This window comes from Sus scrofa, chromosome 6 (genome assembly GCF_054392235.1).
Source record: "Sus scrofa isolate SSC_HxYL_T2T_F1_AM1 chromosome 6, Sscrofa_HxYL_maternal_Yorkshire_Landrace_v2.0, whole genome shotgun sequence".
Taxonomy (NCBI): Eukaryota; Metazoa; Chordata; class Mammalia; order Artiodactyla; family Suidae; genus Sus; species Sus scrofa.
In genome coordinates, this window is record NC_139388.1 from 153,548,198 (window position 1) to 153,564,254 (window position 16,057).

The window sequence follows — 16,057 nt, forward strand, 5'->3', positions numbered from 1 at the left end:
TAAGGATCCGGCGTTGCCGTGAGCTGTGGTGTGGGTTGCAGATGTGGCTCAGATCCCGCTTTGCTGTGGCTCTGATGTAGGCCAGTGGCTACAGCTCTGATTAGACCCCTAGCCTGGGAACCTCCATATGCCACGGGAGCAGCCCTAGAAAAGGCAAAAAGACAAATAATAATAATACATAATAAAAAAGTAAATAAATAAATTCAGCTATATAAGAAGGGATAAAAAACAAAAGAAAACAAAACTATACACACACACACACACACGAGTAATATGGAGGCTTCCCAGAAAGCGTATATAATATTTGAAATAGAGGTACCCTTAGGAAAACCTAAAAGGGTAGAAATCTAAGAGGAAAAACTCCTTCCAAAGCAGTGCCTAATTGAGATAATCCACTTGAAGCACTAAACACATTTCCTAGGAGGTAGTAAATGGTCAATTTATCTTCTTAGCTCCTATCCTCATTATTATTGTTGTACTTATTGCTCTGTACTCAACCACAATTCACTTTCTGTGTGAAAACACAGAATAAAACCATTTAAATGGATTCCTGGCTAAGTCTTGTCCAGAGGACAGAAACATTTTACATTTTATAGTAACCATGAATTTTGCAAAGCACTTTAACATATATTATCTCATTTGATTCCCAGAACAACCCTGGTCAGACAGATATTACAATGAAATTGCATTTTGTGCAGGAACTAGATTCTAAAGTAACAAGTAAGGTAAAAAAAAAAATCAAATATAATAAAAATTATCCACAAAATTCCTTAAATTTGTCTTTACAATGTACAAGCATACCATCCCTCCCTTAATCCAGTTGTCAGCTTTGCTTCTATTGTTGGAACAGGCTGCTGCCTCCCTCTTTAGCTAAACTACAGATGTGAGAACCAGCTTGCTTTCAGAATCCATGTTGTACCAAAATATAAAGGCAGTATGTTTAAATTGCGAGATGTCATCCTATTTTCTGTAGCAAGAGGCTTACACTGTAAAATGCATAAGGGAATAGAAACTAACTGGAGCCAGCAACTTCATGCCACTTTGCTTCATTTCCCTGGGTCCTATGCCTATTGAATGGAATTTGTGGCAGCTTCACATTTAAATGGGTTTTGTTCTTCCTTTTGTCTCTTTTTTTCTTTCTCTTTCTCATACTTTCAGAGTGATGTTTGGTTTAATTTAAGCTAAAGAGACATAGAATGTCTCTACTAGATGATCATAATCAGAGGTTTACACAGTTTCAGGTAACTTAGCCAAAATCTCCAGGCAGCAAAACCCAGTGGGCTGACTTCTATCCCATCTTCCTTTAACTGTACTACGTCATATCCTCCCATTAACCAGATAGTATAACTGAGGTAGTCTTTACAAGCTCAGATTAGGTATCTGCCTGATCAGAAACAATCTAGGCAGATAGTAACTTCTTTTAGTGAAATCTTGGTGTAAATCTAGAAAAATGTCGAAATTAGTCCACCTACACCAGAGCTCAGCAAAGACATAAGGCACATGTCCTTGTTCTTGTGAGAGTGCTATCATATCTTTAATGACTATTGTCAAGACCTCTCATCCACAAGACTGAAAAATACCCTGAAAGTGAAAAAGTGATTTACCAAGTGGCCCAACAGAGTAAATTGTTTCACATTTGTTAAGTTGTGAGAACACAAAAATGATACCTAGCTCAAACAGATGGAAGGGACAGTGGTATCAGCAACGTCATTTTAAAATATGAAATGTGACAACTATGAGTATATAACATCAGAGGGGAAAAAAAAAGGGAGCCTCATAAAAATATGACCGATGTTAGAGCAACAAACCTGTACAATAATAATAGCCACCATTACTGAGCACTCCAAATACATTATCATTGTATTTCCAAACACATTATCATTGCAAGTCTTCATGGTATGGTTCCCATTTCGTAAATAAGTTGAGATTCAGAGAGACAAATACCTTTGATCAAAATTGTATTTTGGAAATGACAGCCAGAATTTGATTGATAGTCTTTGGACTATCAGATCCAAAGCCCATGCTCTTTCCAGAATATCATTTTATGTCTCAAACACTCCCTAGTAAGGAAATCAATTTTGAAAATGCAGTATCTCAGGAAGTTCCCATCGTGGCTCAGTGGTTAACGTATCTGACTAGGAACCATGAGGTTGCGGGTTCGATCCCTGGCCTTGCTCAGTGGGTTAAGGATCCCACATTGCCGTGAGCTGTGGTGTAGATTGCAGACGCAGCTTGGATCTGGCCTTGCTGTGACTCTGGCGAGGGCCGGTAGCTACAGCTCTGATTGGACCCCTAGCCTGGGAACCTCCATATGCCGCAGGTGCGGCCCTAGAAAATACAAAAAAGAAAAACCCCAAAAAACAAAAAAACGGTATCTCTTATTAGCTATAAGATTATTAGCTCTTATAATTTAATAAAGTTTTTTTCTCACATGTCATCTTATTTGTGTAAGAATACTTAAAATAGATAAAGAGGCAGTTCCTGTTGTGGCTCAGTGGGTTAAGGACCTTACTTTGTGAGGATGTAAGTTCGATCCCTGGCCTGGCTCAGTGGGTTAAGGAATTGGCATTGCCATAAGCTGCAGTGTAGGTCACAGATTGCAGCTCTGATTTGAGCCCCTAGCCTGGGAACTTCCATATGCCACAGGTGTAGCCATAAAAAGAAAAAAAAAGGCAATAGATAAATAAATGTAAAGCATTAAGTATATGCATAATACACATATATATCTACATATAATATACATATATACATATATACACACATATATAATACTGAATATTTGTACTAGAATGATGGTTCCCAAAGTGGAGCGTGCGTTCACTCCCAGTCTCCTGTGGGGTTTCTTCACTTTATTTGGGGGGTCCCATGGGTGGTAGTAGTTGTAGAGGGGGATGATTCAATTTCTTCCCCTGAACTAAATATACACTATCAATATCAGAGTGAAGGAATCATCAGACTCTGGAGGCTTGAATGGCAGATATCTTGAAATAGCAGATATCCTTTTCATTCCTGCTTATGGCCGCCCATGGGGTATGTGGAAGTTCCCAGGCCAGGGGTCAAACCTGAGCCACAGCAGCAACCTGAGCTGCCGCAGTGACAGTGCCACATCCTTAACCCGTGGGGCCACAAGAGAACTCCAGTAGCAGGTATCTTAAAACAAAAGTGAATTTGGAGTTCCCATCGTGGCGCAGTGGTTAATGAATCCGACTAGGAACCATGAGGTTGCGGGTTCGATCCCTGGCCTTGCTCAGTGGGTTAAGGATCTGGCATTGTGGTGAGCTATGGTGTAGGTCGCAGATGTGGCTTGGATCTCATGTTGCTGTGGCTGTGGTGTAGGCTGGCAGCTACAACTCTGATTAGACCCCTATCCTGGGAACCTTTGTATACTGAGGGAGCGGCCCCAGAAAAGGCAAAAAGACACACACAAAAAAAGTGAATTTAATTAAAAAAAAAAAAACTCTAAATTTTAAGACAGTTACTCAGAAAGATCTTTTGCCTGAACCTTTGAAATGATAGTTACATTATAATTCATCTCCTTCCTCTCTTTCTTTCAGCTAAATTTTCAATAGTGGTCTTTTCAGAGAAAGACAAGTACTACATGATATCACTTATATGTAGAATCTAAAAAATACAACAAACTGGTGAATATAACAAAAAAGAAACAGATTCACAGATAAAGAGAATAAATTAGTGGTTACCGGTGGAGAGAGGGGAGAGGAGAGGGGCAATATAGGAGTAGGGGATTAAGATGTACAAACTATTAAGTATAAAATAAGCTACTGGGATATATTGTACAACACAGGGAGTAAAGCCAATATTATACTTTAAAAAATAGTGGTCTTTACAGTGGGCAAATATAGAGTCCATCAGGTACTTCCAAGTTCAATGTCAGGGCTAGGACTAAGAATCAGTCTTGTCTTTTAATCCAACCTATTAACTCTTGCACTCTTGCAGCAAGAGCAAGTTTATCATAAAGTCATAATTCCTGATGTATGTGGAAAGGTGATGCTCTTGAAGTACCATCAATAAAGCAGATATTTCACAGTGGTTGTGATTAATTTGTGCTGATCTTGATTCCACCTTGCTCTTGTAACCAACATTTACATTTGTAAGAGGGTAGAATTTGAGAGATAGCTGACTAGTATAATCTATAACAACAGCAAAGAAAGAAGCTAACTGGGCTATATAGAGACTAACTCAATAAATCAACCACACACTTCAATAATAAAAAAGATGAGATAAATAGGGACCATAAAACTAGATATAAATTTGCAAAAAAATTATTAAGTATATAACAATAAAAAGCATATTATCTTGATTCCAATGGGAGGACAATGGCCAAATAATCTGGAATTTTTCTTTCTTTTCTATATTAGATAGTAGAATCTGTATGAATTTTTTTTAAGGAAGCCATCTAAGTTCTTAGTTTCATTTGGTGAATGGTTTGGATACTTGACAGGTAAGAGATTAACTTTTATGCCAATTTTCACAGCAATGAAAGAGAATTTAACTTTTTTGAAAGGCTTTTTTTGTCTGGCTAAAAAGAGAACATGAGATTCTAACAACCATTCTACAAAACTTTTACCATCAGTATAGTCTGAACCCAGCCCTGGGGGAAGTGATAAATAACTAGGGCTCTCCAAGTAGGTCTCAGAGCAAGGCCATGGGTAGCCCTGCAACATGTATGCTGAATACCAAATCCTGATACTTTCTCAAAGCTTTAGCTTTTGCTTGTGTTCTCCACAAACAGTAGTCTTAACCTAGAAGCCAAACAATGGCGAATTCTTTGTATTTCAAGATAAAGAAGCCCAACACAAGATAATATGATCATCTTTGATGAAATCTAAGCAAATGACTTTGAAATCCTCTATACTTTACTAAGGAAAAAAAGAGTTCTATAAACAAGACACTCTTAACAAATAAAGCTGCCCCCAAGTCAATGGATGTCTTGTGAGGTAGTGATTCCTCTTCTACTGGAAGAAATGAAGCAGAAGCTGGCTGAAAATTCCAAGGTATTCCAGAGGAGTTTTCTTCATTAGCTGGAGGTGGAACTGTCCGCTGGTATTTTAGGCTAGGCCAAGGAGTTTTCAACTAATTTCATAATGGCAGAGAAAACATCACAGAAAATCCAATTATATGGATGAATCTTGACATGTGTTATATATATTTTTGATCTCCAATAAATTATTTTTAAATTCCTTCATTAAAAAAAATTAACATGGTGTTTATAAAAGCATTATCATTTAAGGGAGGGGGGCAAGGAAAGCAATGGGAAGAAAACAGTTCCCCAAACTCCAGAAAGACCTATTTGAACAGCCTTCAGGATCCCTCATCCCCATTTCTACGGTCCTAATTTGCCTAATTAAAGACCAAAAAAATTTTGATCCTCCCCTTTTGGGGTCAGCAATGTTAGACAGTTAAGGAGCTCGTACAGCATGGTGGACAACGGTTCATTAGTCGGCACCGTGGGCTCCAAGAAGGCGCAACTAACCTGAGCTGGGAGGCTCAGGAAACCTTCCCTGAGGAGGCGCTGCATCCCAGGTGGAGTTTGAGAGCAAAGAGAAAATGTAAGGTTTAGGATTGCTAGCTCCCTGTGATCCCGGGCATGCGCTCCTTGCAATAAAGGGTAACGGGCAAAATGTGTTGATCTTTCGGAGAAAACTGAGCCTCGCTTACCATCTGTCGAGAGGAGAGAGTGGAAGGAATGGAGGGAGGAAAAGAACCGAAGCTCCCTTCTTCGATAAGACGTGCACTGCAGCTCCTGTTGCCGGATCCCGAAGAGGAGCATTCCAAATGCCCAGTCCCGCTGAAGCAGAAGCGGCGGGGCGGGGATGCCGGAGAGGAGACTTCTTGCCACTCGTTGCAGGCCTGACGAACCGGCACTGCCGTCCGTCCCCCAACCTGGCCCTGTCGCCCGAGTTCTCACGACCCTCCTTCAGACTCCCAGGGCTGTGGCCTAACCTGAACCTAGTACAGCTGTCCCTGATTCCCTCGAGATCTCAGGCTGGGGCGTCTCGGCCGCCCGGATTGACACCGCGATTTGCTCCGGTCGCGAGCTTCCCCAGTGTCTGCCACTGGGGCGCCGCGGGAGCGGGTAGCTTTTTACGGAAGGGTTTCCTCCCTAATCAGTTCAAATTCTCGCCTCCCTCTTCCCTCCTTCCAGGCAGGGGGAGCTGGAGTCCTGCAGGCCGAGCCCTTGTGGCTGGCGCAAAAGTGGACCCGGCCTGGGAGGAGGTGGGGACGTCCCTGGGGACCAACTCCAGACATCCGAGCGAGGAGGCTGGACCTCTGACCCTCGGGGTGAGCGGAGCTTCGGGCCTGGAGTTCTCGCCTTCGTTCTTCCGTTCCCAAATCACAAGATAAGGAGGAAATCAAGCCGTCGGTCCCCGCAGAACCGCCCAGCGCTGGGCGCGCAGAGCGCGGCGTGGCGCGGTCAGGGCGGAGCGGGCGCGGGTACCGCGGGGCCTCCCAGGGTCTAGGTCTTGGCCTTCCGAGAGCTGAGTCCCGCTCGGGCCCAGTGTTTCTCTGCGTCTTCTTTCATCCCTCCACCCTTCCCAACCTTCCTTGTCCCACTGCTCGCTTTTTTCCTTTCCTCAAGTGGGACATCCTTTCTGGGTAGAGACGATTTTTCCTCCGGTAATTATTTCCCGAGCTCCTCCTTGGGCTGCCGAGTGACCTTGGGGAAGTCACGGAAATTTCAAGGCCTCCATGAAAAGAGAGGGAGGGAACTCTCTAGGGTTGTTTTTCTAAAGGTGCCTGCGAAATTCAGCCCCAGAGGACTCAGACAAGGAAATGAAGGTGTGTGTTCTCTCTCCCTTCCACCTCACCGCTGACGGGCCCGAGCTGTGTGCATAAGCACGAAACCGTATGAAAAAAGGGGGGCTTTTGATACGAGTTTTATATGAAAATAATGTGACAGATTTAATTCTTATTTTGAAAAATTCAGATGGGAGGCAATCCCTCAGGGAATAAAAATAAGATAATGCTTTCTACGACTCCTGGGCTGATTCTGCACCGTTTCTTTTTCAAATTTTGTTCTGCGTACCTGCCCTCCTTGGCTGGTGTTGCCCTCGGGAAGCAAAGAATGGCTTGTACATTCCTAAGAGGGCAAGGGAAGGAGATAGTGATGGTTAAGAGAGAAGCTGGCTCTGGGTGTAACTCTGCCAACTGTTGGAAAGAGGCGAAGGGAGGGTGGTCTTTTGCGCGGGTTTGGGATCTGATTACCTTTAATTCGCCCGGGAGGCTGCGTGTTGCGCTAATGGGCGTCTGTCAGCGGAGGGCTCAGGTTTCCCCACTTGCCTTGAACAGTGGAGGCAAAGGGGCAAACAGCAAAGTAGACCGCTCAACCAGAAACAAATATGCCAGGCCTCTGAGAGCTGGGGGTGCGGGCTCAGTGGGTAGGCACGATGGGCTTCTCCTCAGGCCCAGGGCTGGGTCAGAGGACTCAAGGCCCAGAGCTTCCACCTTTTCAAAGCCCCTTTTGACTTGCTTCTCTTTCGCTCCATCTTTTCTGTTAGCAGACGGCTAGAATACGTTAGAGAAAAAAAAACACACTTTTCACACCTAAAATCTAGTTGTTCAAAAAACCAAGCCAAACAGTGCAAGTGTTTGCAGTAGAGTTGTGTATCTTTCTAGAAGCCATTAACAAACGAACAAACTCCTCATATCCCCTTAGGTCTTTACAGTTTATAAAATGGTTTTCACTGACACCAACTCATGGAATTCTGCAAGCCCAAGCAAAAAGTAGACTCCTCTTTCTCAATGTACAGGCAAGGGAAGGGAGCGACTCAAAGAAACCAAGCCTTTTGTGTCCAAGGTCACATCAGGAAATGCCTATACCCTGATTGGGATGCCCTTCCCACTCCAGAAGGCCTCTCTCATTCCAGTGCTTCCTATCATTCTCTCCCAACAAATAGACACAAACTACCCCCTTTTCCCCTCGACTGGTTTGGGCCCTCTGAGAACAGCTCCCAACCTCCCCTTCCACCTCCCAGAAAGGAGTTCATCACTAATGATGCTGCCGTTTGTCACCATCACAGACACAGGTAGAGTCTGATGGACAATGGTTCTGGAACTGGCTTTCTTCCAGATCACATTCTCTTCAGGACAGTTCTTCAAGGAACCTATGTCGTTAACACACACACCAGCCTTTGGTTCCCTCACTGCCAAGACTCTTCCTATTAACCATATAAAATAAGTATCTTCAAATATAACTCGATTTCTTTCAAGTCTATGTTTCCTCATCACTAAACTTTATTGCTTCCCAATCTTTAGGGCAAACTTCCCTGAGGACTCTGTCCCTTCCAAGAGAGAAGCCGAGGAGAACAGCTTTTTTGAGATTCGACTTGAGTGTTCCAGGACGGGAGGATGAGCACAGGAGGGGTGTCAGGGCGCTCAAGAGACTGATAGGGAAGGAGAGGCTGGGACTGGACCCTCGGAAGCAAACGGGGAAGTTTTCCATCTGCTCGTCGCCCCCTACAGGCCACGTCCGCCAGCGCAGCAAGAGCCCAGCATAGCCAGGGTACGTGTTCCAGCCTGCGTTCGCCTTTCCCTGGACCTCTAGATCCTCCCTCCAATCCCCGAGGGACTCAGTACCCGGGGCCCCACTCAGGTACTCAGTAGAGGGGATACTCGAAGGGCCACAGGCCTCGGAACTGGATGGACTTTCTAGAAATGAATGCCAGAGGAAGTGGAAACCAGCTTAAATTCGTGTGTAGCCGAAAGCTAAAATCCTCCCAATAAAAAATAACCCGCTTCCTTTTTATTACAAATAAATCTGCCTAAGTGAAATAAAAAGCGGCTATCAGTCGTGTTGCCTTTAAATCTCAATGTAAGAGAGGATTTCAGTTCCTTTTGTCGCTTGGTGCTCGCGTTCGCTCATATCAAATGTGGGTTTCAAGCCTTCCCTCCCTCAAGTGCTTGCGTTCTTTGTATATGATATTTGCATTTTCCCCTTCTGCTCTAAGCCTTTGTGGTTTAACAAGCTTAAACCAAAAAGAGATTTTCAGAGGGGGTATGACCCAGGCCTATCTCCCTGACATCTGCCAGGACTGTTTAGTTGCTGGTCGGTGTGGGGTCTGGGTCTAAGAGTCTCCTGTTCTCCAAGAAATAAAGAAAGGGGACCATCTTCAAGCTCTAGTTCAAGGATGATAAGTGTCTGGAAGGAAAGTTGCCGGTGGATCTCTCCTCTACAATCCGTCGCCTAACGCATCGGAAAAAAGAGCCCTGCGAATCTCAAGCTGCGGCCGAGTGTGGCGGAGTGTCACGCTGCGGGCGCAGGCTCGGCCGGTATTGCTGCTATGCGCGGAAATATGAGCGAGTAATTTTATAAGTAACAAAGGATCAGGGATGGAATGAGGCCCCTGTTATCCAATGTCATTTAGAAGCCTTGGATCAGCAGCTTCTTGAGGCTAAAAGTGAATTCAAGAAGCCCTGCCTTTCCCTTTTCCCAGGGGTGTCAGCTAAATTTAGAAATAACCTCTATGTGTTTGCACAAATCATGTACCATTTGCTGTTTGTGTAAAAACCGATTAGCCAGACACAACTGTGAAACAACTTGTTACTTTTATAGCTGCAACACACAAACAAATTTAGATCCGTTTAGTTTTCCTTGTAAAAAGAGATTAGAAGGGACCCGCCCGGAGACTGTGTGGTCCATAATCTCTTCTCCGTGAAGGTTACTGTTGCTTCTCTCGGGTGGCGGCTGATTATTAGGTTCTTGTTTATCAAGTTAAACGATCTCAACCCCCCCCCCCCCCCGCGCGCGCAGCTTGTTTTATTTTAGGACTCTGATCCAGAAGGAATGTTTACTCAGGACACAATAATGTTTACTGTTTACCAGGAAAACAGATTTGGTATTTGCGAGGAAGTGTCTTTCAAAGCGATTCCCTAGCCCACGCCAACAGCAGAAAAATAAGGCTCGAATCAGCAGCCGGGAGGCATCTCCGTGACCAGGGAGGAGAAGTGGAAGCCAGCGCCGGAGACTAGCGGTGTTTTGCAAACAGCACGCACATAGGGCCGAGCTGACAGTGCTGCCATCCGCTCCAGTTTTAAAAAGCGGTTTCGCATAAGTAATTGCAACAGCTAAATTAATTACGAAATAATTAGAATTGATGCCATTTGAGGATATATTGGTGGTGATGGGGACCGGCTTCCTGGGTCTAGATGTTTCATTTCTACCTTAATACATAAGGTTACAACAGCTGAAAGGTACATTAAAAATAATCTGCAAGGATATCTCCCATTCTGGCTCTGTGATCTCGCATTTCACACTAAACTGTCCTAAAGTATTTTTAAAAAGTTTTTAAAAGGGGGTATGTGCATCTGTTTTTACAAAGACATTAAGGCCAGTATTTCTTGGCCTTCGGAAAGGCTGCGGATTGGAGGAAGAGAAGGCATCTACTGGATCCTTGTGGGTTGATTATTGCCATAGAAAAGAGGTATCTTAAAAAAAAAAAAGAGGTATCTTATTTGAAAATATTATGAAAGAATAAAACAACTGTGTACCATCTATCAGCTTAATATTGGTAATACAATTCCACTGCAAAATTTAAAATACCATAGCGTATACATAAAAAGTCACCTGAAGTCTATTACCATTTCCACCTTGGGGGTGAAAAGAAGATTTTTTAAAATCAAAGCTTTAAATGCTAAAGTGAGAGAGATGTTTGGAATTCATTCTTTTGAAAGGATAACAGAAATGACCAAGAACTCTCATTTGGGAATTTTTCATTGTGAGAGATGAAGTCTGGTATTTAAAATAAATTAAAATTGTGCCAAAATTTGGAATTAGGCTGGGTTTTTTTTAATGGCAGCTTACTTTATCTACAGAAATATCTAGTCACTTAGATTTAATGGATCACTTGGAAGATCACTACCTACATCCTGAGTTTACGTGAAAACTAAAATACTAATATGATTTAAATTAGGCATATTTTCCCTTTCTCCAATTAAATTTTTCTTACACTCAAATTACAAATTAGCAAAGTTTATAAAGGTCATTACTTGAAACGCCTTTAATATCTGGGAAGGATAAAATAAAAATACCATTTAAAAATCTTATTACTTACTACAGACATCTAAATAAAACACTAAGCTGAGACTTTTAAAAATTTATTTACAAAGTTGTGTACAACACGATGGGATAACATTTAGAATACCATATATATTCATTCATATATAAACAGACCTTTATAATAGAATGACACTTTTCGCCTTTTGAAAATTTTTTTTATATTTAAAATCTCCCAACGTCTCTATACATTTTTTCTCACATAAAACTGCGGAGAGTGAACCTTCAAAAAAAATGAAAGTTCAGAGCTCTAAATCTACTGATTTTGTTTTTCTTAAAAAAATAAAAACCCCAAAAGGAAAGTCAATAATTTTTATACAAATATGTACAAAGAATTTCCCTCCCATCCTCAAGGTACTGAGAGCAGACGCCGTCGGGGTACATTTTTGGAAAATTCTGTTTTCGGTTTTACCTGTACGGAAAGCTATTCCCCGCGGGCGCGCGGTGAGAGTTTGCTCCGATAGCCTAGGTGTGCAGGACGGGGTGGAGGCCGCTGAAGGTCTGTGTCGAGGGGTCGCGGGGAGGGGGGGGAGGAAATGGAGGAGAGGCAGAGTCCAGGATTGGGCAGGGGGCCCAGGACTCGGGCAGGGCGGGCAGCCTGCAAATGCAGCGGACGCTCGAGGCTGCCGCCGGGCCCTGCATCCAGGCCACCGGCGCGTCCCTATTGAGCGGGCCACTTGGCTTGCGCTGCAGCGGCGGCAGCGGCAGCTGCCGAGGCTGCGGGCTGCAGGAACTGTCCAGAGAGCGGCACACTCAGGATGGGCGCGATGGTGGCCGTCGTCCGGCTCAGCGAGAGCGGTTGGTGTGTGGCCATGAGCGCTGCTGACTGCACGGTCCCTGGCGGCCGCAGGAAGGACTGTGCCGCGCCGCCGCCCCCGCCACCCCCGGTGCCCCCAGTTACCCCGGCGCCCCCAGCGCCCGCTGCCGAGCCCCCGGGCGCCGCGGGGCCCCCACCGATGATGTTCTCAATGCTGAACGACGGCCGCGCACTCGGCTCGGACTTAATGAGAGACGCCGTGGTGCCCGCCGTGCCCGCCGTGCCCGCGGCGGCCGCGGCGGCGCCCAAGCTGTTGAGCTGCAGCTGCAGGCCTGGGCCGAGCTGCGAGCCGAAGGCGGCCGCTTTCCGGCCCAGCTCGCCCGAGGGCAGCAGCGGCACGGCGGGCGGCAGAACCGGTGCTACGGGCGGCAGCGCGTATGGGTACTGGAGCGCCGCGGCCGCTGCCGCGGCTGCCGCGGCAGCCGGGTGCGAGTATGCGCCGGCCGCGGCCGCTGGGTGCAGGCCGTAGGGGCGGCCGTAGGGCCCCGCGGCGCCGGCCGCCGCCGCGAGGCTGTAGGCGCCGAAGCTCTGCATCATAAGCGCCGTCTGCTCGCGCAGGTGCTCCTGCTGGTGGCGCTTGAAGCGTTTCCGGCGCCGCAGGAAGCTGCCGTTGTCGAACATGTCCTCAGACTGCGGGTCCAGGGTCCAGTAGTTGCCCTTACCCGGGTTGCCCGGTTCGCGGGGAATCTTGACGAAGCAATCGTTCAGCGAGAGGTTGTGGCGGATGCTGTTTTGCCAGGCGGGGAACTTCTCCCGGTAGTAGGGGAAGCGGTTGCTGATGAACTCACAGATGCCGCTCAGGGTCAGCTTCTTCTGCGGGCTCTGCAGGATAGCCATAGTGATGAGCGCGATGTACGAGTAGGGCGGCTTCACCAGGCTGTTCTTGGGCTTGCTTGGGGCCAGGCCGCCCGCCGCACCACTGCCCGAGCCAGGCCCGCCGCCGGTCCCGCCGCCCTCCTCGCCGCCAACGCCGCCCTTGCAGCCGTCGGCCTCGGACGCGCCCGCCTCGCCCCCTGGCCCGGCCCCGGCTCCAGCCACCTCCTTGGGCAGTGCCAAGGGCTGCTGGTGCGGCGGCTGAGGCTGCCCATGGTGGGGTGCCGCCGGCGTCACCTCGTCCGCCTCGTCCAGGCGCAGCTCGGGCGGCCCCGCGGGGCTATCGCAGCCTGCGTCGCTGTCCTTCTCCTCCAGTCCGTCGTCGCCCTCACCCACCACATCGATGTCCACATCCTCGGCCGTCAGCACCGTCTGGCCGGACATGTCGCTGGCGCTGCCGCCGCCGGAGAGGGTCATCCCTCCTCGGGGGTGGTGGCGGCGGCGAGGAAAGAGCGGCGCGAGACGGGGGTCTTCAGGGGCTGCCGCCGACCTCAGGAAAGGGGTTTGGGGCGCCCCGGAAAGATGGGGGATTGGGAGAGCGGAGGGGGGCGTAGGTGGTTCCGGGCCCTCTCGGCTTGGCTCACACTTGGCAGCCCGGCATCGCGCGGCGCGGGCGCTGCCGTCCGCCCCCCGCGGCCGCGCTCCGCAAACTCCAGCTGTCCCTGGCGCTTGGTACTAGGGGCTTGCTGCCGCTCCCCGCCCCAGCGGCTTCTCCACGCCGCGCCCCCTTACTTCGCCCGCCTTCCTCGGCCTCTGGCCGGACGTGGGGAGCAGGGGCGGTGCAGGCGGGCGCGGGACGCCGGGCGCCAAGCAGTTCGGGAGGGCCTGGGCAGGGGCAACAGGGGGAGGGGGAGTGTCAGGGACGCCGAAGCCCCCGTAGTCGAAAGTCCCGTTTTAAGGACTGGCCCTGATAGATTACTTTCTACTTAAAGATCCAGCAGGAGGCGGGGCCACGTGACCGTGCGTGACGTCAGGACAGCGGCGGAGCCGGCCAAACTCAAGTTGGTTCTGAGAATTGTCAACAAAGGAACAAGGGACACGCAACTCTGCGCCGCACCGTGCGCTAGCATCCCGCGGGTCCCGAGGGCGTCCCGGCACACCCCGAGACCCTATCCTAGGCTGGAACCCAGCGCGGGGGTCGAGGGGGCCTGTGGGTGTGAGTGTGGGTGGGTGCGTGTGAGTCAGGGTGTGGGTTTGGAAGCATCTGCCGGACCCCTTGGCTCTGCTGCCCTGCCCTCCCGCCCTCTCTACCCCCCCCATCCTTTTGCCAACTCTCCCTAGTCAGGGATTGGGCTTAGACTGTAGAACAAGAGTCCTATCCCGTTTTCTTAAGAAAAACTTATAGTCTCTGTTTAGTTTTTTGTTTTTGTTTGATTCTTTTTAGCTCTAAAGAGTAAGGGCTGCACCCCACCTCTATCTTACTAATTAGATTTCGGAGGAACTCCTGCCACAGTGTTCAGTCGGCAGAAACACCTACTGAGAGGAGGCGCTCCTCCTCCCCCAAAGCCAAACCACCTCGTCCTGCCTTCGCTTTCCTGTCTCGATGTGGGCGTGTTTATATGTATATATATATACATACATATATTTTTTTTCCCGCTCGTCCACACAGCGTCATCTGGGGTTCCCGAAGGTCAGAAAATGGCTATTGATTAATCTATTGGAATAGTTGCCGACAGAAATAAAAAAAAGACGTAAAATTACAGGGAACCTATAAATAAAGAAGCCGTAACTAGCTGCTCGGAGTTGTTAAACGACTTAGCATGTGAAAAAGTCGGGAATGAGGCGCTGGGGAAGGAGCCGGGATTGGCAGCGGCCTGGGTAAGTCGCCTGGGTCTGGGAAGAGGCTTTGGGCCTCTAGGTTAGACGCAGCGTCCGGGCTGGGATGGCAGAACCATGCGGGGAGCCGGCAGTGTGACTTCCCAGGCGCCCGGGCCCAGCCTCCTGGGAGCGGGGGCGGCCTCGGGCATGCGGGTGGGCTAGGCTCTCAGTTGCTGCTAACTAACGTGGATTCTTTCCTCTTAGGGCGTAGATAAACTCTCCAAGATTTAACTTCCGCAGAAACCAGCAGCAGAGGGGGCGGAGGAGGAGGCGAGGACGCGGCCGGTGCACACCGAGTTCCTCTGCCAAGGAAAGTCAGTGATGGTAGGAAAGACTGTGGGCATTTAACTGGGGTTGAGGCGGGGAAGGGGGGGAGCAAAAGGACTCCGGGTGTGTGACATTGCCCGGGCGCGTGGACCTCGCACTTCCCAGTACTGTTCCTGATCTGGTGTCTGCGATGCGCCGCCTTTTCCCTCTCACATTTTTAGGCCGCCTCCTTACGAGCCACGAGTGCCTGCCAGGTGTGGTGGGCTCCTGAAACTCAAGCCCAGTCTGGCCGCTGAGGCCTGGAAGGGAAATGCGGGCCTCTCCAGAGGAAGGAGCGCAAGTGGAAATGGTCCGAGAGGAAATAATTAATGAAATATTTACAGGAGACACTAGGTATCTGATATATTTCCTGCCGGACAGTAGTACTTTTGATTCCCTCAGTCTGTAGCGCTCTCTCACCTACTACCCGCCCCTATGTTTCCTTAGCCTAGACACACATAAACTTGCTTCATTACAGGCAGTAAGACACAGACTGACTTTAATTACATTAGATCATTTCTCGGATAAAACACTAGCACATGAGATCTCCACTTCGCGGGATGTTTCTGGTTGAAGCTGGGGCAGTTACTACATCTTGAGACGCCCACGAAACTCCAAGGTTTTTCTGTATCTAAATGATACCCTGGTTGCACCTGACCGTAAAATGCATCTGAATTCATTTCCGCAGCTGCACCGCTTTGTGGCCCGCAGGCTCAGGACCGTTTACAATACTATGTAGACAGCCTCTCTCGAAACCGACCAGAGCGGCGAGCTGGCTGCCCACTGTCCCCCGGCAGCAGAGGTTCTGGCTGCAACTGTCCCCAGCAAGCTAATAATTACAACAGAAAGGTCGGAAGAACAAGAGAAAGAAACTGAAATTCACAAATTCAGAAATTCCTTTTGCTCAGCTTTGGGTATCTAGCGCCAGTAGCAGGTGCGGGCCGCATCGGGAGCCCCAGAGCATCCTAGGAGGCTGGGCTGGCGTGGGTGTGTGTGTGTGTGTGTGTGTGCGTGCGTGCGCGCGCGCGCGCGCGGGGAGTGGGGGTGGGGGTGGGGGGAGGGTGGCGGCTCCAGGGGCTGCCCTCTGCAATCTTCTTGAAGTAGCCTGCAAACGAGCCTAATTTCGATTCCGCTGCCCGCCAGGGCTGCCTCTCAGGACTCCCTCGGCGCTT

The 16,057-nt window shown here is 48.4% G+C and overlaps 1 protein-coding gene and 3 long non-coding RNA genes across 6 annotated transcripts in view; 2 read left to right on the forward strand and 2 right to left on the reverse strand.

The window, feature by feature from the left end:
- Positions 1 to 8,796, forward strand: part of LOC146402907 (uncharacterized) — a 35,950-nt gene extending 27,154 nt beyond the window's left edge. Inside the window, exon 3 of the long non-coding RNA XR_014808093.1 lies at positions 8,275 to 8,796. This is a non-coding gene — a long non-coding RNA (uncharacterized LOC146402907). The remainder of the gene's footprint in view (positions 1 to 8,274) is intronic.
- LOC146402908 (uncharacterized) lies at positions 1,504 to 8,110 on the reverse strand. 2 transcript variants are annotated; one of them, XR_014808098.1, is made up of 4 exons: positions 5,677 to 8,110; positions 3,063 to 5,091; positions 2,542 to 2,623; positions 1,942 to 2,297 (listed from the first exon to the last, which is right to left on the reverse strand). It is a non-coding gene; the product is annotated as an uncharacterized LOC146402908 (long non-coding RNA). The 2 variants fall into 2 exon arrangements; XR_014808099.1 differs by lacking the exon at positions 2,542 to 2,623 and having other exon boundaries at positions 1,504 to 2,305; positions 3,378 to 5,091.
- Positions 8,797 to 11,096: 2,300 nt separating the features above from the next.
- FOXD3 (forkhead box D3) lies at positions 11,097 to 13,657 on the reverse strand. 2 transcript variants are annotated; one of them, XM_021096543.2, is made up of 2 exons: positions 12,999 to 13,414; positions 11,097 to 12,710 (listed from the first exon to the last, which is right to left on the reverse strand). In XM_021096543.2, the coding sequence occupies exons 1-2, from the start codon at positions 13,176 to 13,178 to the stop codon at positions 11,733 to 11,735; spliced, it is 1,158 nt and encodes a 385-aa protein (XP_020952202.1). In that variant the 5' UTR covers positions 13,179 to 13,414; the 3' UTR covers positions 11,097 to 11,732. The 2 variants fall into 2 exon arrangements, with proteins under 2 accessions (XP_020952202.1, XP_020952201.1); XM_021096542.2 differs by having other exon boundaries at positions 11,097 to 13,657.
- A 116-nt stretch (positions 13,658 to 13,773) lies between these two features.
- LOC110261215 (uncharacterized) lies at positions 13,774 to 15,366 on the forward strand. Its single transcript, XR_002345162.2, has 4 exons — positions 13,774 to 13,917; positions 14,371 to 14,579; positions 14,784 to 14,903; positions 15,068 to 15,366. It is a non-coding gene; the product is annotated as an uncharacterized LOC110261215 (long non-coding RNA).
- Positions 15,367 to 16,057: the final 691 nt, after the last annotated feature.